The sequence below is a fragment of the Callithrix jacchus genome, chromosome 19 (assembly GCF_049354715.1).
Source record: "Callithrix jacchus isolate 240 chromosome 19, calJac240_pri, whole genome shotgun sequence".
Lineage (NCBI taxonomy): Eukaryota > Metazoa > Chordata > Mammalia > Primates > Cebidae > Callithrix > Callithrix jacchus.
This window is the reverse complement of record NC_133520.1, coordinates 4,472,323-4,496,836: the sequence shown is the minus strand read 5'-3', so window position 1 is coordinate 4,496,836 and position 24,514 is coordinate 4,472,323. Positions and strand designations below refer to the sequence as shown.

General features: G+C 42.3%; 1 protein-coding gene across 6 annotated transcripts in view; it reads left to right on the top strand.

Annotated features, from left to right (window-relative positions):
* The window catches only part of CNIH3 (cornichon family AMPA receptor auxiliary protein 3), a 336,804-nt gene that overhangs the window by 46,952 nt on the left and 265,338 nt on the right, over positions 1 to 24,514 (top strand). For all 6 annotated transcript variants that reach the window (XM_035280719.3, XM_017966454.4, XM_017966455.5 and 3 more), the window contains exon 2: positions 17,949 to 18,064. In XM_035280719.3, coding sequence (XP_035136610.1) covers positions 18,032 to 18,064 — 33 coding nt within the window. In that variant the 5' untranslated portion in view covers positions 17,949 to 18,031. The remainder of the gene's footprint in view (positions 1 to 17,948; positions 18,065 to 24,514) is intronic.

Sequence of the window (24,514 nt, the reverse complement as noted above, 5' to 3'; positions counted from 1 at the left end):
ACAAAAAATTAGCTGGGCATGGTGGTGTGTGCCTGTAATCCCAGCTACTCAGGAGGCTGAGGCAGGAGAATTGCCTGAACCCAGGAGGCGGAGGTTGCGGTGAGCCGGGACTGCGCCATTGCACTCCAGCCTGAGTAACTCAAAAAAAAAAAAAAAAAAAAAAAAAAAAAAAAAAAAAAATTGTCAGCAATGAAAAGCCTGGAACCTGAAGGGTTTACTGCTGAATTTTAGCAAAAATTTAAAACTGATAACACCAATCCTATCCAAATGATTCAAAAAAAAAATAGAGGAGGAGGGAATACTTGTAAACCTAAAACTTGTACATTATGCACTATGAGGCCAGTATTACCAATAAACCAGACAAAACCTCATCAGTCAAAGAAAACTACAGGGCAATGTCCCTCATGAACATTGATGTAAAAATCCTCAACAAAATACTAGAAACCCAAGTTCAACAATACCTTAAAGAAATTATTCATCATTACCAAGTGGGATTTATCCCAGGGATGCAAGGATGTTTCAACATGTGCAAATCAATCAGTGTGATACATCCTATCAACAGAATGAAGGACAAAAACTATTTGATAATTTAAGATGATGCTGAAAGAGCATTTGATAAAGTTCAACATCCTTTCATGATAAAAATCCTCCAAAAAACTGGGTATTAAAAGAACACACCTCAACACAATAAAAGCCATATAGGACAGATCCACAGCTAATATCATACTGAAGGGAGAAAACGGAAAGCCTTTTCTCAAATATCTGGAACAAGACAAGGATGCCATCTTTCACCACTGTTATTCAACATAGTACTACAAGTCCTAACTGGAGCAAACGTCAAGAGAAGGAAACAAAGTACATCAGAATTGAAGGAAGAAGTCAAATTATCCTTGTTTGCAGATGATATGATCTTATATTCAGAAAAACCTAAAGACTCTGCTAAGAAAACTATCAGAACTGGCGGGGCGCAGTGGCTCACGCCTGTTATCCTGACACTTTGGGAGGCTGAGGCTGGTGGATCACGAGGTCAGGCATTCAAGACCACCCTGGCCAACATGGTGAAACCCTGTCTTTACTAAAAATACAAAAATTAGCCGGGCATAGTGGCGGGTGCCTGTAATCCCAGCTACTCAGGAGGCTGAGGTAGAATAATCGCTTGAAACCAGAAGGTGGAGGTTGAAGTGACCCGAGATTGTGCCACTGTGCTCCAGCCTGGGCAGCAAGAGCCAAGTTCTGTCTCAAAAAAAAAAAAAAAAAGAAAAGAAAAGAAAAGAAAAAGAAAAAACTATCAGAACTAGTAAACAAATTCAGTAAAGTCTCAGGATACAAAATCATCATACAAAAATCAGTAGCATTTCTCTATGTCAACAGTGAACAGTCTGAAAAAGAAATGAAGAAAGTAGTGCCATTTACAATAGCTACAGATAAATTTAATCAGTTTCCCATTTGCCCTGAGAAATGAGCATGGACAGCAAGCTGAATTTTTTTTTGTTTAAATAGGAAATGGGTTAAAATACCTAGAATTTAACCAAAGTAGCAAAAGATTTATAGATTTATGAAAACTATAAAACACTGATGCAAGAAACTGAAGAAGTCACCAAAAACTGGTAAGATAGTCCATGTTCATGGATTGGAAGAATCAATATTATTAAAATGTCCATGCCACCCCAAAGCAATCTACAGAGTCAATGCAATCCCTATCAAAATACCAAGATATTCTTCATAGAAATAGAAAAAAAATGCCTAAAATTTATGTGAAACCACAGAAGACCCAGAATAGCCAAAGCTATCCTAAGCAAATAGAAGACAACAACTTTTGCTGTATCCCAGAGGTTTTGATAGGTTGCATCACTATTGTTCAGTTCAAAGAATTTTAAAATTTCCGTCTTGATTTTATTGTTGACCCAACAGTCATTCAGGAGCAGGTTATTTAATTTCCATGTATTTGCTTGGTTCTGATGGTTCCTTTTGGAATTGATTTCCAATTTTATTTCACTGTGTTCTAAGAGAGTACTTGATATAATTTCAATTTTCTTAAATTTACTGAGACTTGTTTTGTGGCCACCATATGGTCTATCTTGGAAAATGTTCCACGTGCTGATGAATAGAATGTATATTCTGCATGTGTTGGGTAGAATGTTCTGTAAATATCTGTTACATCCATTTGTTGTAGGGTCTAGTTTTAAGTCCATTGTTTCTTTGTTGACTTTCTGTCTTGGTGACCTGTTTAGTACTGTCAGTGGAGTATTAAAGTCCCCCACTACTATTGTGTTGCTGTTTATCTAATTTCTTAGGTCTAGTAGTAATTGTTTTGTACATTGGGGAGCTCCAGTGTTAAGTTCATATATATTTATAATTGTAACATTTTCCTATTGGAGTAGTTCTTTTATCATTATATAATCATTATATAATGTACCTCTTTGTCTCTTTTAACTGCTGTTGCTTCGAAGTTTGTTTTGTCTAATAGAAGAATAGCTACTCCTGCTGGCTTTTGCTGTTTCCTTGCATGGAATATCTTTTTCCACCCCTTTAAGTTTATGCGCGTCCTTATGCGTCAGGTGAGTCTCCTGAAGATGGCAAAACTTGGTTGATGAATTCTTGTCCATTCTGCCATTCTGTGTCTTTTAAGTGCAGCATTTAGTACACTGACATTGAATGTTGATATTGAGATGTGAGGTACGATTCTATTCATCATGCTATTTGTTGCCTGAATACCTTGTTTTTTTTTTATTGTGTTATTTTTATATAGGTCCTGTGAGCTTTATTCTTTAAGGAGGTTCTATTTTGGTGTATTTCAAGGATTTGTTTTGAAATTTAGAGCTCCTTTTAGCAGTTCTGGTAGTGCTGGCTTGGTAGTGAGGAATTCTCTCGGCAGTTATTTGTCTGGAAAAGACTGTATCTTTCCTTCATTTATGAAGTTTAATTTCACCGGATACAAAATTCTTGGTTGATAATTATTTTTTTTAAGGAGAGTAAAAATAGGATCCCAGTCCCTTCTAGCTTGTAGGGTTTCTGCTGAGAAATCTGCTATTAATCTGACAGATTTTGCTTTATAGGTTACCTGAGGCTCAAGGGCTGTTCAGTCAGCTTGTGTTGAATGCTGTCAGGCCTGGGATTCACCCTTCAGGGCAGTGGGCTCCCTTCTGGCCCAGGGTAGGTCTAGAGATGCTATTCAAGAATTGAAGCTTGGAATCAGGGACCCCAAGAAGCCTGGTTCGTGCTCTTCCCCATCTTGGCCAAGCAGGTACCTAAGCTCCAGACAAAGTCCTCTTTATTCTTCCCTCTGTATTTCTGAAGCAGAAAGGGTCTCTCCTTGTAACCAGCACAGCTGTGAATGTGCTGGATCACAGCTGAAGCCAGCATGTCTGAGTCTAACCCAAGGCCCACAGTATGTACTATCTGATTACCACTGCTGATTATTTAGAGCAGAAGGGCTCTTTAGTCAGCAGATGATGAATCCTATCAGGACTGTGTTCTTCCCTTAAAGTAGCAGGTTCCCTTCTGGCCTAGAGTGTGTCTAGGAATGTTGTTTAGGAGCTAGGCCGTAGAATGGGGACCTCATAATTCTCCCCAGTGCCCTATCTTTCTGTAGCTGTGCTCATATCCAGGTTGCAAAACAAAGTCTTCTTTACTCTTTCCTCTCCTTAAGCAGAAGGAAGGGGTCAATTCTGGAGCTGTGAGCTGTACTGCCTGGTGTTGGGGGAGGGATGATGCAAGCACTCCCTTAGCCACTTCATCTGGTGTCTCACAGGTCATGTGCTCCTCAAGTCCATCGGCTCCCAGCCCAGCACAGCACTAGAACTCACCTAGGAGTTGCACTCTGTGGCCTAGACGGTCTTTCAAGTTTTTAGGGCTCAGAGTACATTAGCCTGTGTTGGCAAGTTCGTCAAAATTCAAGTTCTGACCTATAGAGTGGGCAATTCCCCTCTGGCTAGGGTTGATCTAAATCATCCCTCCTTGGGCTCCAGCTGAGTTCTGCCCAGTGTTGGCAGCACTGCATTCCAGTGCAACATCTCATAGTCAATGGACTCTCCGTTCGTCAAGCACAGATTCTCTCTCTGTGACACACAGCTGGCCACTGGCAGAGGGATGGAGAGGGGTGGTGTTGGCAATTCAAAACTGTCTTTCCTACCCTCTCCAGTGCCTCTTTGAGTGATATGAAGTTAAAACCAGGTACTGTGAAATTAGCTGGGCGTAATGGGTACGTGCCTGTAATCCTAGCTACTTAGGAGGCTGAGGCATGAGAATTGCTTGAACTTGGGAGGCAGAGGTTGCAGTGAGCAGAGATCATACCACTGCACTCTAGCCTGGGTGACAGAACGAGACTCTGAAAAAAACAAAACAACGCGACAACAACAAAAACAACAACAAACCAGGTACTGTGATCACTCACCTTATTTTTGGTTCTTTTTTTTTTTTTTTTTTTCTTTTTGAGATGGAGTCTTGCTCTGTTTCCCAGGCTAGAATACAGCAGCTTGATCTTGGCTCAATGCAACCTCTGCCTCCCTGGTTGAAGGGATTTTCATGCCTCAGCCTCCTGAGTAGCTGGAATTATAGGCACATGACACCATACCTGGCTAATTTTTGTGTTTTTTTTTTTTAGTAGAGACGAGGTCTCACTATGTTGGCCAGGCTGGTCTCGAACTCTTGACCTCAAGTGATCTGCCTGCCTTGGCTTCCCAAAGTTCTGGATTACAGCCAGGAGCCAGCACATCTGGCCAATTTTTGGTTCTTCTGAAGGTACTTTTTTGTATAAATAGCTGTTAGATTTGGTGTTCCTGTGGGGATGACAATCAGTAATGTGGGGATGGCTTCTATTTGTCCATCTTGCTCTGCCTTCTTCCCTGCTCACATTGTTTCTGATGAGAAGTTTGCATGTATCTAGTTTTTTCTAACTACTTTTGAGATTTTTCTCTTTACTGGGCATGGTGGCTCACACCTGTAATCCCAGCACTTTGAGGGGCCAAGACAGGCAGATCACCTGAGGTCAGGGGTTTGAGACCAGCCTGACCAACATGGTGAAACCCCGTCTCTACTAAAAATACAAAAATTAACCGGGATTGGTGGTATGTGCCTGTAATCCCAGCTACTCTGAAGGCTGCGGCAGGAGAATTGCTGGAACCTGGGAGGTGGAGGTTGCAGTGAGATGAGATTGCACCATTGCACTCTAGCCTGGGCAACAAGAGCAAAATGTCATCTCAGAAAAAAAATTAAAAAAAATAAAAAATAAAAAAACAGATTTTTCTCTTTATCACTAGTTTTGAGCACATTGACTATGATGTGTGTTGGTGTCATTTTCTTCATGTTGGGATTTGTGAAGCTTGTATCTGTGACTTTGTAGTTATATCAAATTTGTAAATTTTATAAAATTTACATAAATTTTAGCCATTATTTCTTCAAATATTTTTATGTCCCTGTTTCTCCTATCTTCTGGGGACTCCAGTTGCTTGTATATTAGGCTGTTTACAATTCATGAATACTCTTCTCTGTGTTTCATTTTGGATAGCGTCTATTGATATGTCTTTTGAGTTCACTAATCTTTTCTTCTGTAGTATCTACTTTGCTGTTAATCCCAGCCATGTATTTTTATCTCAGATTTTATAGTTTTAGTCTCTAGAAGTTTGATGAGTCTTCAAAAAAACATACTTCATGTATTTACTTAATTTTTAAACATATAGAATGTAGTTGTAATCATTATTTTTTAGGTCATTAACTGTGAATTCTAACAGATGGATCAGTTCTGGGTCAGTTTATCTTAACTGATCTTTCTTCTTGCAAAGGGTCAGTTTTCTTGTTTCTTTGTATCTGTATTTGATTGGATGCCAGACATTGACAATTTCAGCATATTGAGTGCTGGACATTTTTATATTCCTACTGATATTTTTAAGCGTCATTCTGGGATGTAGTTGAGTTTATTGGAAACAGTCCTCTGTTACATACCTGCCCTTTGTTCATAAACTTAGATAGTCACTCTCTGCTTCTCCATATAGGGCCACTGGGTGCACCTTCCAAGATGGTAGCTTTTCTTGGTTATTCAGAATCCCTTACAGGTAAGAACTGAGGTTTTAACAGGGAGATCTTTCCTTTTCTTCACTGAGCTTTCTCCTCTTAAAACACGGCAACTACTGACCAATAGGAGAAGAGAAGCTCCTTTGTACGTCATTTATTCTTTCAGAATTTCTCTTTGTTTCTAGGCATCAGCCTTCTTCTATCCAAGGTAGAAACTGCTATGTTTCTTTCTCTTTCTCTTCCCCCACCTTCTTTCCTTCCCCTCGCCCCCTTCTCACTTTTTATTTTAGAGATAGGGTCTCACTCTGTCACCCAGGCAGTGGTGTGATCATTATTCACTGCAGCCTTGAACTCCTGGGCTCAAGCATTGCCTCAGCCTCCTGAGTAGCTGGACCACAGACGGTGCCACAATGCCTGGCTAATTTAAAACAAATTTTGTAGAGATAGAGTTTCACTGTGTTGTGCAGGCTTGTCCTGTCTCCAGCTCCCAAAGTGCCCCGGGATTACAGGCATGAGCCATGACGCCCTGTTCTTTCTTTTAAAGCTTTATGGAAAATTTTAAGCATGCAAAGAAAGATAGACTGGTATAATGAATTCCCATGTACCCATCCACTGTCACCAACATGTGAAACTGCAGTTTTCTAATGCTTCTGATTTGGGAACATTGGGCACTTGTTTTCAAGTTACATTGGAAATCATGCAGTAGGGAAGGCACGGCTCTTTTTATCTTGTCAGGTGTGTGTAAGGGACTCTTTCCCTTTGAGGTGGTTTATTATCTAGGTGAGGATGTATGCAATATGAAAACTCTCAGTCTCCAGTGATTTCCATGGGTTACCACAGGCATCTCAAATATTCTCTTACTTTGTATTTTTTGTTTGTTTGTTTTGAGACAGAGTCTGGTTCTGTTGCTTAGGCTGGAATGCAGTGGTGTGATCATGGCTCACTATAGCCTCTAACTCCTCGGCTCAAGCTATCCTCCCACCTCAGCCTCCCCAGAAGCGGGTACTACAGGCACATGCCACCATGCCCTGGCTAATTTTTGTGTTTTATGTAGAGATGGGGCCTTGCCATGTTGCCCAGGCTGGTCTCAAACTCCTGGGCTTAAGCTATCCTCCTGCCTCCGCTTCCCAAAGTGCTGGGATTACAGGCATGAGCCTGTAACACATTGTGTTTCATGTGTAGTCCTTAAGTGCTTCCTGTGGCTTTCACTGTGTTTTGTTTACACTCTCTAGATGATTTGGGCCATATTTCATCTTTCATGTAGGTCTACTTCTTGAATGTAATCACCTAAGTTTCTTTTTTTTCTGTATACACACATACACTCACATGCATATATATGTGTGTATGTGTGTGTATACATATACATACCTAGAATGCTCTTTCTTATTGACTATGCCAAGTGAATAAAAGCAAACTATCATCATGTAGGAAGAGGCACCTGATAAAATTCTGGCGTCACCACTCACTAATTGTTGTGGCTTTTTAAAGGTTGCTAAAACTCTCTGAGATTCAGTATTGTCGTCTGCAAATTGAATAACACCTACCCTCAAGATGATTGTTAGGATTAAAAATAATGCAAGTAGAGTGCTTATCACAGTGCCTGATGCACACTACTAACGCAGTAAGTGATAGCTATTATGATGATGACAGATGCAGCGCTGCTGTGAAAAAGATGGCAGAGTATTATCCCCAGGGCGGCTGACTAAACAGGCTCTGGAGAGACTAAAGCACTGACGAGAGTCACATCAACAGCCAGTGACAGATCTGTAACCAAACTCATAAATGCCACTTTCTAGACTCAGAGGCTCCTGTAAACATACCAAAATCTAATTTCTGCTGATATCTTTATGGGTAAATTCTATTTTCTAATAGAAATAGGACATTCTCAGCAGTTCAGTTCGAGGGGATTTACTAAATTTATGATTCCAGGCATATAGTTTCAGGCTTTGTGCCTGAAACCATGTCCTTACATTTCTAATCATACTTGAGGTGAGCCTTTCAGACCAGTAGAACCAAAACATCAGTTGTATATTTACTGAGTTTATTTGTAGACAAGTTGGTTCTCAGAATCATAGGCAATTAGTGGACAGTTTGTAAACAGATTCAGGGAAGTGCTTCAGTAATTCACACAGAGAAAGGAATGTTAGGAGCCTTTCCTTCCTCCTCCTGTCTTTCTGACCCTCTCCCCTCACTCTCTCACACACATATTCTTTCTGTTTTTTTTTTTTTTTTTTTTTTTGAGACAGAGTCTTGCTCTGTTGCCCAGGCTGGAATGCAATGGCGTGATCTCGGCTCACTGCAACCTCCACCTCCTGGGAGCTGGAATTACAGGCACCCACCACTACGCCCAGCTAATTTTTGCGTTTTTAGTAGAAACAGGGTTTCATCATGTTGATCAGACTGGTCTCGAACTCCTGACCTTGTGATCCACCTACCTCAGCCTCCCAAAGTGCTGAGATTACAGGTATGAGTCACCACGCCCAGCCTCCTTTTGATGTTATACCCTCTAGATTCTGGAGAGCTATACACACCTCTGTATTTTCTCCCCAAAGTGGAGAAATAGTCTTTCTCAGCTCTTTTCCCCCGTATTTTACTGACTGATAAATATGTCATAGTGGCTGGGCGCAGTGGCTCACGCCTGTAATCCCAGCACTTTGGGAGGTCAAGGTGCTCGGATCACGAGGTTAAGAGATTGAGCCCATCCTGGCCAACATGGTGAAACCCCATCTCTACTAAAAATACAAAAATTAGCTGGGCGTGGTGGCGTGCACCTGTAGTCCCAGCTACTGGGGAGGCCGAGGCAGGAGAATTGCTTGAACCCGGGAGGTGGAAGTTGCATTGAGCCGAGATTGCGCCACTGCACTCCAGCCTGGCGACAGAGCGAGACTCTGTCTCAAAAAAAAAAAAAAGAGTCATAGTTAAGCTATCATCTGCAGCTATTTAAAGAATATAATTTCTGCCTAAAAGGTAAAGGCAGCTTCAAGCAAAAACAGTGAAAACTGTAGAGAAGAAGCTTCCCTTGCTGTTCTAATCAGTTAGGTGAGAAGAGCACTACTTGAAGGGGTTCTGGAAGGACGTACCTGTAACCATGGCCAGCTGATAGGGCATCCCTTCTCACCGTGGATCACAATGTTACATTCTCCTTTTAGCAGCTATTACTGTAAGAAAGTGAGAGCAAATGATGATGAATTACCTAGGAAAGAGTGGAAAGCAGAGGCCACTGGAAACCCTTTCCTTCTTTAAAAAGAAACAATAAAAGCTTCTCTCTCTTATCCTTTTTCAAAACCCTATTCCTTCATTAAGCACAGGACATGTTTGTGTCTCTACAGTATTCCTGGTGCTTTACACACAGCAGGCACTCAATAAATAATTATTGATACTGAGTGTGTACACTGATATTAGCTGAGAATCTAGAATGTGACCTAATTTGTTAGGTGTGATGTGGGCTGCTAAAGAGCTGTAAGTCAAGAATCCTGGCTTTTATCAAGCTTGTACTCTAAATGGGGCCATAGCAATTCTGAGATCCATTTGGCTATTACTTCCTTGAATGTTTTGGCTAACCCATTCTATTTCACGCCTTTTGGTGTGCTGATTGTACTTATGTTAAATCTTTTCATAATGGTCCACAGGTTCCTGAAGCTCTGTCAGTTTTTTCCCCATTTTTTGCTCTCTGATCCTTGAATTAGATAATTTATTTGTCTTTTAATCAATCTTCAAGTTCATTGACACTTTCTTCTGTATCTTCATTCTGCTATTAAGCCATGAGGTAATTTTTTTGGGGAAAGGGCCAGAGTCTTGCTTTGCTGTGCAGGCTGGAGTGCAGTGGCACAATCATAGCTCATTATAGTCAAGCTCCTGGGCTTAAGCAGTTCTACTGCCTCAGCCTCCTGAGTAGGACTGCAAGAACTACAGGTGCCACTATGCCTGGATAGTTTTTCAAAATTTTTTGTAGAGGCTAGGTCTCACTATGTCACCCAGACTCGTCTCAAACTCCTGGCCTCAAGCGATCCTCCTGCCCCAGCCTCTTAAAATGGTGGGATTATAGGCATGAGCCATCATGCCTGGCTCCCTATCTAGTAATTTTAAAATTTTAGACATGTGTTTTTCAGTTCTGTAATTTCTGTTTAGTTCTTTTTTATGGTTTCTATTCACCTGCTGACAATTCCTATTTTTCCATTTATCAATGAGCATATTTTCCAAGCATATTTTTCTTTATGTCCTGGAGCTTAGTGGTAATAATTGCTTTATAACCCTGTCTACTAATTCCAATGTAGGAATCATTTCATGGTTGATTTTTACTGATTTTATTCTTTTTCTTGATATGAGTAGTGTCTTCTTGTTTCTTTGAATATCGAGTAATTTTCGAATTGTATCCTGAACATTGTGAATATGTGGTAGAGATTCTGAGTTCTGCTATGTTTCTCTGAAGAGAATTTTTTTTTTTTTTTTTTTAATGGTAGGCAGTTGACTTGGCTGAATTCAAAAGCTAAACTTTGTCTTCCCTGCTGTGAATGGCAGCTCACATTTCTGCTCAGATCTTTTAGTCTTGGCTGGGCTGCTTCAAGCCTGACTCACAGACATGTAGTTCCAGCATCAGCTGGACATTCGGTCAGAATTTATACACACAATTTGGGGCTCCTGCTTTCTGGCTCTCTCCCTTTCAGGATTTCCTCCTCCCACTGCTTTCCAGCAGCTATATTTCCCTCAAACTCCATCCTTTGGTTGAAGCTAGTAAGACTTTGGTTTTCTTTCTGACTTTTAGCTTACCCTGCATAGTGCCATTTGGGGGCTTTCCCTCAGGATAAAAGCCATAAAAAATGGGATGCTCCCTTAGTGCCTTTCCCCTCTTTCAAATTTCCACTCCCCTCCAGCATCTGCCTGCTTTTGGTTGCTGTTTTGTGGCTTTAGAAAGATGTTTTTATCTTCTGTCCAGAGCTCACTGTTGCAATCTGTGGGAAGATTGGTCTGATAGCAGCTGTTAATACATGGCCATGGCTGGGAGCAGAACCTAGACAGTTGTGTTAGTCCTTGGGCTGCTGGACCCAAACACCATAGACTGGGTGGCTGTAAACAACAAACGTTGATTTTTTTCAGTTCTGGAGGCTGGGAAGTCTAACGTCAAGATGCTGACATCTTTGGTGTCTGGTGAGGGCCTGATTTCTTATAGATGGTGCCTTCTTGCTGGGTCCTCACATGTTGAAAGGGGGCAAAGCAGTTCTTGGCACTAATCCCATTGATGAGGACCCCACCTTTATGGCCTAATTGCATAATCATCACACTAGGGATTAGGTTTTCAATATACATATTTCAGGGGGACACGACACTCAGATCATAGCAATAGGTATGTAAGACCAAAAAAATAGGGACAAATAAGAAAATTACTATCAAAGACTCAGACAAAAGCATTTAGAAGAGAAAGCAACTTTATCTTTTAGTATGTAAAAGTATCTTTAGTATCTTTTAGTAGTATGTTTTGCAAGGGAATCCAGGCTTTAGAAAGACAGACTTATCCAATAAAAAATGCAACAAGTATTTAAAGGAAAAAATTACTAAATCACTGAGTTTACTGTTTATGGTGGAAAAACAATATTTTTCTTGTGTGATATTAGTATTTACAAAGGTTGAGACATATATTCAGTCAGCATTTCAACAATTAGGGATAGAGATATTTTTGTGAGGCAGTCATTACAGGAATGGTTCAGGGTTTCATATTTTTTGGGACTAGAATTATACAGAGTAATCCTGGTTTCTGTGTTTTGTTTTGTCCCTGGGTGCAAAGTGGTTTTCTCTCTCCACTCCCCCGTGGGATGTGGCCCGGCGGGGTATTAATTGTGTTTTCAGTTTTTCTTTATGGTCAAGTTCGTTTCTAACATGCAGATTTGACCTCCTAAATTGTTTCGAGATTTTTCTGATTTCATATAACTAGTTTGAAATTTTGTTTTATTTATATCGTGTATAAGAGATGTTAATACACAAATACATCCTTGTTACAGACTCAAAAACCAGAGTCTTCTGGTTTGAAATTTAACTTGTAAATCCTCCATATCTGTAATGTACTTTTATGTGTCAGATTATTTTATGGCCTTTTAAAAGAGAAACTTCAGCTGCATTAAATTTAAAGCAGTTTAATTGAGCAATGAACGATTCACGAATCAGACAGCCCCAGAATCACAGCAGATTCAGACTCGAGGGATGCCTCATGGTCAGAACAAATTTATAGACCAAAAAAAAGGGATGTGACATACAGAAATCAGCAGTGAGGGACAGAAACAGCTGGATTGGCTACAGTTGGCATTTGCCTTATCTGAACACAGTTCGAATGCTTAGCGGTCTATGAGTGGTTGAAGTATGGCCGCTGGGATTGGCAAAGGCTTAGCTATTGTTATAGGTTAGGTTTTCAATCTTGTCTATTACACTAGGTTACAGTTAGTCCACAAGAACTCAAATGTAGAAGTATGAAGTCCTTCTCAGGCCATATTTAGTTTGCTTTAATAGACCCTTATTAGTGTATTTACTGAGCTGAGGAACAGAAGCCATCCAGTTTGCCTCTATGAGGTTTGGTTTGTGTGAGACCCCCCAAATTAGTCATTTTCCTAACCTTCTAGGAAATTCTTTATTATCTGTAAAGCTGATACTCCATAAGCCATAGAATAGGTTCCAGGACACTTTTCTGGGAATGGTATACTGGAACTGGTGCATACTGGTTTGCAAGAACTGACTGTTAAATTTGTAGGAATTTTGTAAGCTGCTTGTTAAACATGGCCATTATTAGAAACTAAACTTTATGGTTTACAGTTAGATAAATTATGTTTAAAACAATGGCAATAAATACTCAAAACTTATCTCTTACTTATTATTGCATGACATTTTCTTTTTATTGATGCTCTTCAGTTTTTCTGCATCTATTAAATAAATTCATTTATTTACTTGATTTTTTTGAGACAGAATCTCGCTCTGTCACCCAGGCTGGAGTACAGTGGCACGATCTCGGCTCACTACAACCTCTGCCTCCCAGGTTCAAGCAGTTCTCCTGCCTCAGCCTCCCAAGTAGCTGGGGATTACAGATGCTCGCCACCCTGCCCAGCTAATTTTTGTATTTTTTGGTGGAGACAGGGGTTCACCATGTTGCCCAGGCTGGTCTTGAACTCCTGACCTCAAGTGATCTGCCCACCTCGGCCTCCTAGAGTGCTGAGATTTCAGGCACTAATCCCTGTACCTGGCCCATTTATTTACTTCATTTTTATTTTTGTAGAGACAAGGTCTCACTATATTGCCTAGAGACTGGTCTTGAACTCCTGGCCTCAAAGAATCCTCCCATCCTGGCCTCTCAAAGTGCTGGGACTAGGGGTGTGAGCCACTGTGCCTGGCCTATCTGCCTATCTGCATCTATTGCATCAGTTCAGTTAGTTATTTTATGATTCTTCATCATTCAACTTGAATATTGCATCTTTATGGAGGAAATACTTTATAGTGATGTGCTATTTCATATGTCTTCTCAGCTCCACATTCAGTGATGTCATGTTAAATTTGGCCATGACAGGAATATTTATACCACAGAAATTGGCAAATGCTACAACTCAGTGCTTGTTTTTCCTTTGCAGAGCTGGTTGTTCAACACTTACCAACGCATTACTGTGTGTAGTCATTTCCCCCTGCTGAACTGTAAAGCATAGTCCTTGTTCCTTAAAAGTGGCTTATCATATCTAATTAAGTGAGATTTGGGTCTTGGTTATTGTTGAAAATTTGATTTATTCAGTTTAGTCTTACAGGAAAGAGGATGGATTTTTATTGAGCCTAAGCAAATAACTACATGATCATAAAGGTAAAGGAACTGAATAAAGGCACTTTGAATAATACTTAACCACTGTTGCCATGGTTTTGAGTAGTTTACAGATAAAATCTATTAATATACTTTATGGAATCATTATGTTTTTGAAGTTTTTTCTTTGAATTTTCTGGTTTAACATATATACTTAAAGAATGTTTCATTTCTGTTTGTACAAGTATGTCCTTTTAAATAGATAGAGAAAAAGAAGAAAGAAAAGCGTTCTCCTCAAATACTTACTAAAAATAGAAGACTAATTGCAATTAAATCAGTTTATTTAATCCCAGGAAATTAACTTTTATTTTGCTGATCTTGGGTAGGCAGTCTGCTTTCTTGAAGTCACCTCTTTCTGTGCTAGGCATCCTGAAAGTCCTGAGTCCCCAGTACAGAGTCACAGGTGTCTGTGGTAATGACATCAGTTCCTTCTCAAAAGCCTGTGCTCTGAGTCTTTTTGCTGTAATATCCATAGCTGAGTCCCTGCTACAGTTTTTATTGTCTTTTTTTGACATTGCTTCAAAAAGTCCCCATTTTATTTCTGAGTTTGTAACAGAGGCCTTTAGGCAAGTTTGAGAGAAAAGCAGGCACCATCTGTTGATGGGGAGACTAAATGAATGACTTTGGCTATTTTATTATAATCACCAACAATATCAGGATGGACGACAGTGAGCCATCTAATCCATTTATAAGGATTTAGTCAACATTTTTCCCTGGAGAATGAGGGCATTGACCCCAGGGCCTTTACTCATCCCTTGAAATCTTGTTTTGTCACCAGTTGACAAAGGTATTTTAAGCCTGGAAACAAAATTTTTCTCTAGTTTTTGGAAGTTATTTGGCTAATCTTTGTATATAAACTTAATATGGTGGGTGATGAAGAGATTGTAGGATTTGTGTAATAGACATGTAGAAATTTTTAATTTGCAGAATGTAAAGGAAGTTTGCAAGTCATTTTCTGGCTTTTAAAGTTGTCAGGGAAACCTACCTGGGGCTCTGAACATGTGTGTGTGTGTGTGTGTGTGTGTGTGTGTGTTTATATGTGTGTTTATGTACATATTCTAGGAGTGGGACAGGGAGAACTAGTGTGCTTCTTTAAATGTAGTTTCAGTTTAAGCCCAGGGATCAAGGAAGGCGTGTGATTGCTGTTAGCAAAAATAATGAAAAGTAAACACCTGGGAGTGGCAGAGAGGGCAGCGGATGGTTTCCAGTACAGAACAAAGCACAGAGTTGAGACATCCCAATGCATTGCAAGGTTTATCAAAGTTTCCGTTATAGTAAAAAATATTTGAATTTGGGGATGATTTGCTTTTACCATATCTTGTTGATAATTCAGGTCACACTCATTCAGTGGTACTCCAGTGTGCTTTTAGGAGCCCATAACAAAGGCAGGAATCAAGCTGTTTGTGTAGGTTGGAGGTAAGAGAATGGCAGGGGGAGAGTGCAATTCCCGTCTCCTCTCATGCACCTGGAGGAGACTCAATAATTTCCTCTTCAGTCTGGGAAGGACAGACCAGAGTCCCTTCATTAACACCACTTTGTGCTTGTCACTGCCACAGAACCAATTGGGTATGTAAATTTGCTGCGGTACTGCAGCATTTTAACAGACAGTAAACTTGAAGGTATTGATCTGATGAGAAAGGACAATGTAAGATCAGATGTGGTTCTTCAAATTAACTGCAAAATCAGTAATAATGTCTTTCAGTCTTTTAGCCTTAAAAGCCACACAGGGTCGATTTTTAAATAAGTCTTATCACAGATGGCAGGTCAAAAGCCGTCGTAATGTAATTTCTGAATATTTTATCAGCAGTGTTGGTATTTCACATTCTTTATTGATAAATTTGACTAAAGGGACCTTGAAACATTACATCTCATATCATTTTCCTGTAGGATTTCAGAAATCACAGAGCCTTTCAACGTGCTATCTAGTCCAAGGGAGTAGAATTAACTAATTCTGCTGTCATCTTTCTCAGCATGCCAGGTCCTCTCGATTTATCCCTGTGTCCTTGTAATGCTCTCAAGCCTGTATGCCCGGAAAATATATGTCAGGCCACATACTTGGATTCCCCTTCAGCCTACATCTGGAAGCAGGAGAGGAGGAAGATAGAGGAGACGGGAAGGAGTAACTGATTTATCAAGGCTGCTGCCCAACAGTCCTGACTTTTGAATTCACATTCCTGCCAAACCTTTGCTTGTGGCTGAAACCCTGTGATAACTAGCTTGATGGTACTAAATACTGGTTTCTGTAGTTGAACTCCTTTAGTTCTTTTGGGATTTTTTGTTTTAGCTTAAAGCCACTTTATCAGCCACTTTATCTTAAAGACTGCTTCAGGATTCTGCCCTAAGCAAAACTGAATTCCAGCTTCCACAACACCAGTAACAGGTGGCCTAGGTCAGGACCTGGTAAAGAGAGTATTTTTGAGCCCTGAGGTGCCCACCAGATTGATTTTGAACTGGACTCATGCCCAATACCCTCTGGATCTTTGCCTCACAAAATCAGATTATTACACTAAACTCAGATTTGGAGGGATGTTTTGAAAGTGGCTTGCTTTCTTCCGCCCTCTCTGCCTATCTCCACTTTCCCCTATTCAGGCGCGGCATCTGAGCCCCCCAAACTGCTCTTTACCTGCATCTGGAGTACAGGATGAACACACACACACGTACACACACATGCATGCACACATGTGCACACACACACCCTCTACCAGTTCATGCCTTAGAGGCCTGTTAGACCTTCCCCATGGTGAGAGTAGTTCCTGTGGTGGGCGGGGGAGACCTTCCTGAGACTCATCAATATTTTGGCTGATCAAGGAGACTCCTCAAGTAAGGACTTGAGACTACCTCACACAATAAGCCCAGTCCTCATCCCAACCCCCTTCTCTCCGATGCCAAGGTATTGTCCTTCCTATGGCAGAAGGAGAGGGTCCCAGGGCATGCCTTGTACATGCCTTGAGTTTTGTCAATCCACTCTGATTTTTTACGACGAAGGTCAATGTGAAGGTCCTGTATCCTTAATTACTTCAAAATTGTACATGTTTCCTTCTCCTTGAGAAGAAAAGGAATTCATTTGTTCATCACGCATTCATTGCCCTGCTAAGTGTCAGGCTAGGTGCTGGGGATACAAAGCTGAGCCAAAATAGTCTCTACCTTAATGGAGTGTTAGTGTAGCTGGGTATCAATAAGAATGAAGTAATCACTCTATAGATGCAGTCTTACAGCAGTGGTGTCACAAAGACGCTGATGCAGCTGTGAAGCCTTAAAGGAGAGGCTTTTACTGCTCCAAGCGGTCCTCACTGAGATCCCAGGAGGAATGTGCATTCGCCAGGGGAAGAGCATTTGCTATTGGTGAGGAGTGGCTGGAGGAGGGGGTCGGGGAGCAGTAGTCCATGTGCAAACTCTCTGGGCAAGAGGAGCAGGCTGGGTGTGGGTGCCGTGGCTCACTTTTGTAATCTAATCCCATCACTTTGGGAGATCGAGACAGGAGGAAACCTTGAGGCCAGGAGTTTGAGATCAGCCTGGGCAATACAGTGAGACTCCATCTCTACAAAACAGCAACAATGAAAAAGACATCTATGAGAAAGCCATGGGCAGAGAGAGCATAATAAGCAGTAAGGTATGCTCTTTTCATGTGGAGTGGAACATAATCTGGGAAGTGAAAAAGGATTCAGGATTTGATGTAGTGGCAGGGACTCAGCCCCTGGTCCTCCCAGCTGCACAGGTTTGTTGTCTCTGAGCCTCCCTGCCAGCCCAGCAGTTACTGAACAATTACCTATCCTTCTCAATACCCCAGAACTCCGGCTTCCTCAGCGCTGCTGCTTACTGCATCCTTTCTTGTGTCTATTGGCTTCTACCAACCACCCTCCACTTGAGGAGGGTCTGATTGATTCATTCCTGACTGAGGAGCCTGTGGGGAGAACTTCCATGCCTGAGCACTTTCTCCACTGCTGGTTGTTCTGTGGGAAGATGCTCAACCCCAGTCATTCAGCTCTGGCCCAGCTGCCTAGTGTTGCTGTTGATACCCCTCTTGCTACCACCATCACTGCTGCTACTACTGGGGCCTCCATGTTAGCCTAATACTAGGAGAGCAAGAAACTGAAGCCATCATCCTGATTTTCTCTTCCAGATGGTGTAGCAGTATAAGCACAGGCCAAGCAAGGCTGGCCTTGAGATGAGGCCAGATGGGGCCTGAATCAGGGTGGTTTCAGCATGCCCAGGAAGGTGCTGCTGCTTCACAGACAGGTAATGACTTATACTTAAGAAATTGTTTACAGTGAACACGATGGGTCCCTTCCTTCAAAGAGCGCTCCATGCAGTTGTGGAAACAGACTCAGTGTGTCAGGTGCAGTAATACAGGTGGTATAGGTTATAGTGGTGGGAATACAGCAAACCCTTATTGAACACAGGCATATTATAAATACCTGGTAATAAATGCAATACCATAGCCGATACTCATTTCTTTTAGACTTTTCTGTGTCTCAGATATATAAAAAAACTCTAGGCCGGGCGCGGTGGCTCACGCCTATAATCCCAGCACTTTGGGAGGCCAAGGCGGGTAGATCACGAGGTCAAGAGATCGAGACCATCCTGGTCAACAAGGTGAAACCCCGTCTCTACTAAAAATACAAAAATTAGCTGGGCGTGGTGGCGCGTGCCTGTTATCCCAGCTACTCAGGAGGCTGAGGCAGGAGAATTGCCTGAACCCAGGAGGTGGAGGTTGCGGTGAGCTGAGATTGAGCCATTGTACTCCAGCCTGATTAACAAGAGCGAAACTCTGTCACAAAAAAAAAAAAACCTCTAGGAATTCCCAAGGTAATTGAAAACATATGTCCACACAAAAACTTGTACAATAATATCCATAGCAATGTTCTTCACAGTAACTGACAAGTGAAAGCAACTTAAGTGTTCTTTGATGGATGAATGGATAAACGATGTGGTATATTCATACAATGGAATATTATTCAGCCATAAAAAGGAACGAAACACTATTATATGCTACAACATGGATGACTCTTGAAAACATTCAGTGAAAGAAGCCAGTCACAAAAGAAAACCTACATTTTGTGATTCCATTACTATGAAATGTTCAAATAGGCAAATCTATAGAGACAGAAAGTAGTTAGTGGTTGTTGGGGAGGGGGGCATAGGGAGGAATTGGGAGTGATGCTAATAGGTACAAGATTTCTTTCTGGGGTGATGAAAATGTTCTAGAATTAGATAGTGGTGATGTTTGCACAACATAGTGAATATATTAAAAACCACTGACCTGTATACTTTAACAAATGATAGATTTTTATGTTTACTTTAAAAAATGATACATTTTATGTTATGTGAATGATATGTTGATTTTTAAAGTATTGGAATTAGTTGTACTCTGATGGAATATGATATTTTAAGTCAGAAATTTACTTGTGGTATCATCTTCACTGTTCATCTATTGAATCAGGAGAAGTGATGTTTCCTAGGTTGCTATGAAGATTAGGTAAGATAATGGCATATGACAGACATAGCTGCAAGAAGACATGCTTGGGAACCCTTTTTTGTTACAGATGCATTTCTAAAGCAACTTTTTAAATGTGTTGCTGTTTGTTGGAGCCCTCCAAGAGGATCTTGGCACTGGGAGAAATCCCTAAACTAGAGTCATGGCTGAGGAACGCTGAACACTTCCCACACTGCTGGCTGTCCTGTGGTCAGGTGCACCTGACCATGACTGTGCAGTGAAGCCTGGATCTGGGTAAAACTGAGAAGTAGTTGACACTTGTGTCTCTTTCCTGCCTCTCTTTTCTGGCCTGGTAGTCTTTTGGGTTATAATTTCAGCATCTCTTCCATCTGCTTCCTTCAAGTGGTTAGTATTTTCCAAAGTGAGCTCATCACATTAATCATATGAGGGTATGAGCAGCCCTTTTAAGCTGTGTTTGTATCTTACAGGAAGACCAGAAAAGCTCAAAGGGAGGAAGAATCTTCAGGCACTGTGCAAAGGGAGGGTGGGGAGAGGGGGAAGTTATTCTGCAGCAGCAGTGCCTTCCTGGGCATCCTGAAACCACCCTGATTTAGGGCCCATCTGGCCTCCTCATCTCAAGGCCAGTCTTGCTTGGCCTGTGCTCACTGCTGCCACTGCAAGCCATCTAGAAGAGAAAATCAAAAAAATGGCTTCAGTTTCTTGCTCTCTTAGGATTAGGCTAACATGGAGGCCCCAGCAGCCCCAGCAGAAGCAGAGTGATGGTGGTGGCAACAGGGGTGTCATTAGCAACACTAATGAATCACTGCTGGGCCAGGTTCTCTTCTCTGACTCAGCTTGAAACTTCTTTCGGTTAACAGGAAGCCAGTAACCAGTGAAGTCAAAAGCTTATATGCAACTCTGGATTGGAAACCACTGGCTGTTTTTTAAGCTTCTATTTCTAAAATAAGAAGGAAACCCAAATGGACAGAAGCTTCCCTGTCTTCTTTGATGCAGATAAACTCTGTTGGTGGAAGGTGACTGTGAGCTGGGGCCCTTGTTTCTTACAAAACCAAAAAACTGTACAGGAGTTAACAAAAACAGGAAGCTGGCCCTGAAAGCTATTGGAATTATGTAAATGAAACAGTCAGTTTGGAATGCAGGTGGGAGTGTGCCCATGAGGAAGACTGGGGAATGCATCAGAACTGGGGACAGCCAGGTTACCATGCACTGCTTCAGCACCGGGGAAGGTGTGGGGGCCAAGAAACCTTCACTGCCCTGGCGTCATCAGCCCGGAACAGTGCAGCAGCAAGGGCAGCAGAGAAAGGCCACAGGAAGAGGAATCGAGACACTTAGATTGCTCCAGGAGAGATTCGCATTTTCTCGTGGATCTGAGGATAGGAGCTCTGGGAGTTCTGGAGCCTCTTCCTGTCCACAGGCACTGCAAGGCTTTAGCACACCAGTAGCTCCCCAGGGGGCTGGGAACCCATGCCAGGACTGGCTCCCCCTCCAGGAAGGGGTGCTGGGAGTTCCATGATTTAGGTCAGTGATTTACAAACTTTGGTTACAGCTTATTGTTTTGGGGTTGTATCCTCCCCACCTTTTAAAAATGTTAGTTAAAAATTTAAATTAAAATGGTCTTTGTTTTAAAATTAAAAATTTCCTGTTGTTTGAAGCTTCTAAGACAACTGGGTAGGCTTCTGAGGTATTGTAATACAGTCTTAGGATTTGGACTCTGCTGTATACACTAAGCTCTTAAGGGAAGGGAAGGCCCTTGGTACTGATAAGAAGATCGGTTGCCATGGGTCTCTCTGCTTGCTTACTCTTCCTACTCCAGGCCATGTGGACATCTGGAGATAGTTGATAAAATGTTCTTTTACCAGCCCAGACTCATGACTAATCAATCAGTGGTGGTGTTGTTTTGCTTCGAATCCCTCTCCCTTCCAGTCTATCATTCATCCTGCCTTTAGAGTTAATTTCCTAAAACAGATTTTATCATGCCACCTCCCTCCTCAGCAGTTTTCAGTGGGATTTCCCACTGCCTATGTAAAGTCTAATGACTTAGAATGGGTCAAGGAAAGCCTTTCATGGTTTAACCCTCTAATACCTTTCTAGTTTCAATTTTTTTACAACTCTATTTTAGGTCCTTTTTTGAACATCAGGAAACTGAAAAGCATAACTCAAACTGGCTTATACAATACAAGGCCTTATTTGCTTCTGGAACAAAATAAGTCTAGAGTCAGTTGACTGGGCACTGTGGCTCATGCGTGTAATCCCAACACTTTGGGAGGCTGAGGCAGAAGGATTGCTTGAGGCCAGGAGTTCAAGACTAATCTGGGCAACATAGCAACATCCTATCTCTACAATAAAAAAAAAAAGAAGAAGAAATAAATCTAGTGTCAGAGTGGGCTTCTGGTAAGGCTCAACAATTCCCCAAGGATCTAATTACTTTATTTTTTTTTCTTTCTTCTTTTTGAGACAGGGCCTTACTGTGTCTCCTGGGCTGGAGTGGAGTGGCACAATCATGGCTCACTGTGGCCTTGACCTCCTGGGTTCAAGAGTGATCTTCCCACTTCACCCTCCCTAGTAGCTGGGACTACAGGCATGCACCATCACACCTGGCTAATTAATTTTTTTTTCTTTTTGTAGAGGTGGTGTCTTCCTTTATTGCCCAGACTGGTCTTGAACTCCTGGGCTTAAGTGATCCTCCCACCTCAGCCTCCTGAAGTGCTGCGATTACAAACTGAGCCATTGCACCTGGCCACAATTTCTTTCTGATTCTAATGGTCCCAAAATGGTTGCCAGCAGCTCTTCGTCTCATATCCGTAACAAAAGAATAACTTAGCTGGGCATGGTGGCTCATGCCTGTAATCCCAGCACTTTGGGAGACCAAGGCAGGTGAATCACTTGAGCTCAGGAGTTGGAGACCAGCCTGGCCAACATGGCGAAACACCATCTTTACCAAAAATACAAAATCTTAGCCAGGATTGGTGGCATACATTCATGGTCTCAGCCGCTTGGGAGGCTGAGGAGGGAAGATCACTTGAGCTCAGGGGGCAGAGGTTGCAGTGAGCCAAGATTGTGCCAGTGCACTCCAGCCTGCTGGGTGACAGAGTGAGACCCCTTCAAAAAAGAAAGAAAAAGAATGACTTTTCCCCAGCATTCCTGACTGATCTTCAATCTGAGTATACTGATTTCGACATGCATCTGCCCAGTTGCCAGTGGGCTGGGATGAGCTGAGTGGCTACCTGCTGCAAGGTTTCCCCTGACCTCAAGGCTTTCCCCACATGGGGTGGATGCCTAAGTGGACAGTGGGGCTGCTGGGATGGAAGGAGGAGGGCTGGAACATTCCACACACCCCGCACTGTCACATCTCCATGCCTCACCTCCGGCCACTTCTTGCCATCTGCTTCCACGGATCAGAGCCTTGCTCATGGGCCACCTCTGCTGCTGTGCCTCTTCTGTTCTGGAAAGACTAATGTTTTTTTCATCTCTCTACTCGCCAAAGCATATCGTGTTTCTATCTCACGTGCATTTACTAATTCTGCTTTGCTTTATGTCCACTTGTTTATGTATTTGACTCCTCTATTGAACAGAAAGACCCTTGAGGTAGGTGGGTTCATACTTTGTTCTTCGTAGGGATTGAAGAGTGTTGAATAAATGGTCATGAGCCATAACAGTATCATTATTCAGAGCTACTGGGTGAAGGGCACTTTGTTAAGAACTCTTCTCATAATTTTACTTAATCTCATTTAACCTTGACAACAGCACTATGAGGCAGATGGTATTATTATTGTATCTGGTTTACAGATGAGGTTCCTGGAGTTTAGAGTAATATAAGGAAATTGTTTAAGGTCACATGATCAGCAGACAGCCGCATAGACTTGAACATATATATATATATGTATATGTATTTTTTTAACCCCAAAGTTCATGTTCTTAATCATGATAATGTTTTATGTAGAAATTTGTTTGTAAAAAAAAAAAGAAATTTGTTTGTGACCAGCTACTTTCCTGGAAGAGGGAGGTGATTCTCTGGAGAGGAGGTTGGAGGAAGGTAGGGTGGAGGGGCAGAGGACCTGGAGGCTTCATGAGCAACTGGAGGGATGGGCTGAAGAACGTGGGGAGGACAGGCGAGCAGAGGAGCCTGCCAAAAGGAGTCTCCCCTGAGGATACCACTTGTGAGCAGAACCCAGGAGTACTGCAGATATGGGACCCAGAGAGTGAAGCCCTTGTTTCCTTGGGGTCTTCAGAAATAGAGGGAATCAAGCCATTTATTGACCCGAGGGAATGGAAATTAGAGGCCGCAACAAACATCTGCTGGGATAAAATAAGTGGTGTGAGATTGCAGCCAGAAGCGATCTCTGCGAACGTAGCTGGTCAGCAGCAAGTATCTCGTGGTAGAGACTCCAAGTGGACGGCAAGGAGGAAAGAGGAGAAGGGCAGCCTTTGGGGCGGAAAGCCCAGCTCTCCTGAAAGGCACAGCCGTTGGAGCAAGAGCTGAAAGCCTTTCATTTGGAGGCTGGCCTGTTTTTTATACCTAAACCCACTTTGCCTGCTTCCAGAGCCTCCTGGCTCACATGAGCAGAAGGAACAGCCTTCCTCCTGGTCTAGGCACCCTTGCACCAGCCTAACCTGCAGCGTGTGGGGAGGGGCACTGCTATTCCACCTCTACAATCAGGGAGGGCGGGGCGCGAGCCAGGGGAATGGAGTCCAGCAATTACCAAGCAACCCCCCTGCTTACATTCCCTGCATAAACAATCAGCTGAAAAGACTGTCCCCTTTTCATAGTTTTCACCACTGGGTGTTTTCAGAAGCAATTTAAACACTGGCAAACATAAAGGAAAGCTTTTATCCCTTCTCTAACCGCCGAAAGGAAGCCGTGGATTTAAATACCATGTGAATGGTGGGTAACAGAGCCCGGAGACATGAAAGGTGGAGGGAAGGGTGAGACGTTGAAAGCCTCTGAGCTGACAGGGGTAGAACACAGGCTAAGGTGATGGGATTGGAGCTTTGGAGGGTGAGGGAGGAGGAGGAGGGAAGAAACAGCTGGGTGCCAACCCCAGAAAGGCAGGAGGGAGGCAAACAGCCCCTCCCCCAAGGGAGGGAGGGAGGAGAGAGGTGGGGGCTGGGGCAGAGGAAACCTGGGGGACTTCTGCAAGGATGAAGTCACCACCCTTTTGGGAGGAGGATGTGAAAGAAGGTGGCCTTTATTTTGTATTCAAATCCAAGACACCATTTAGAACACAATGTAC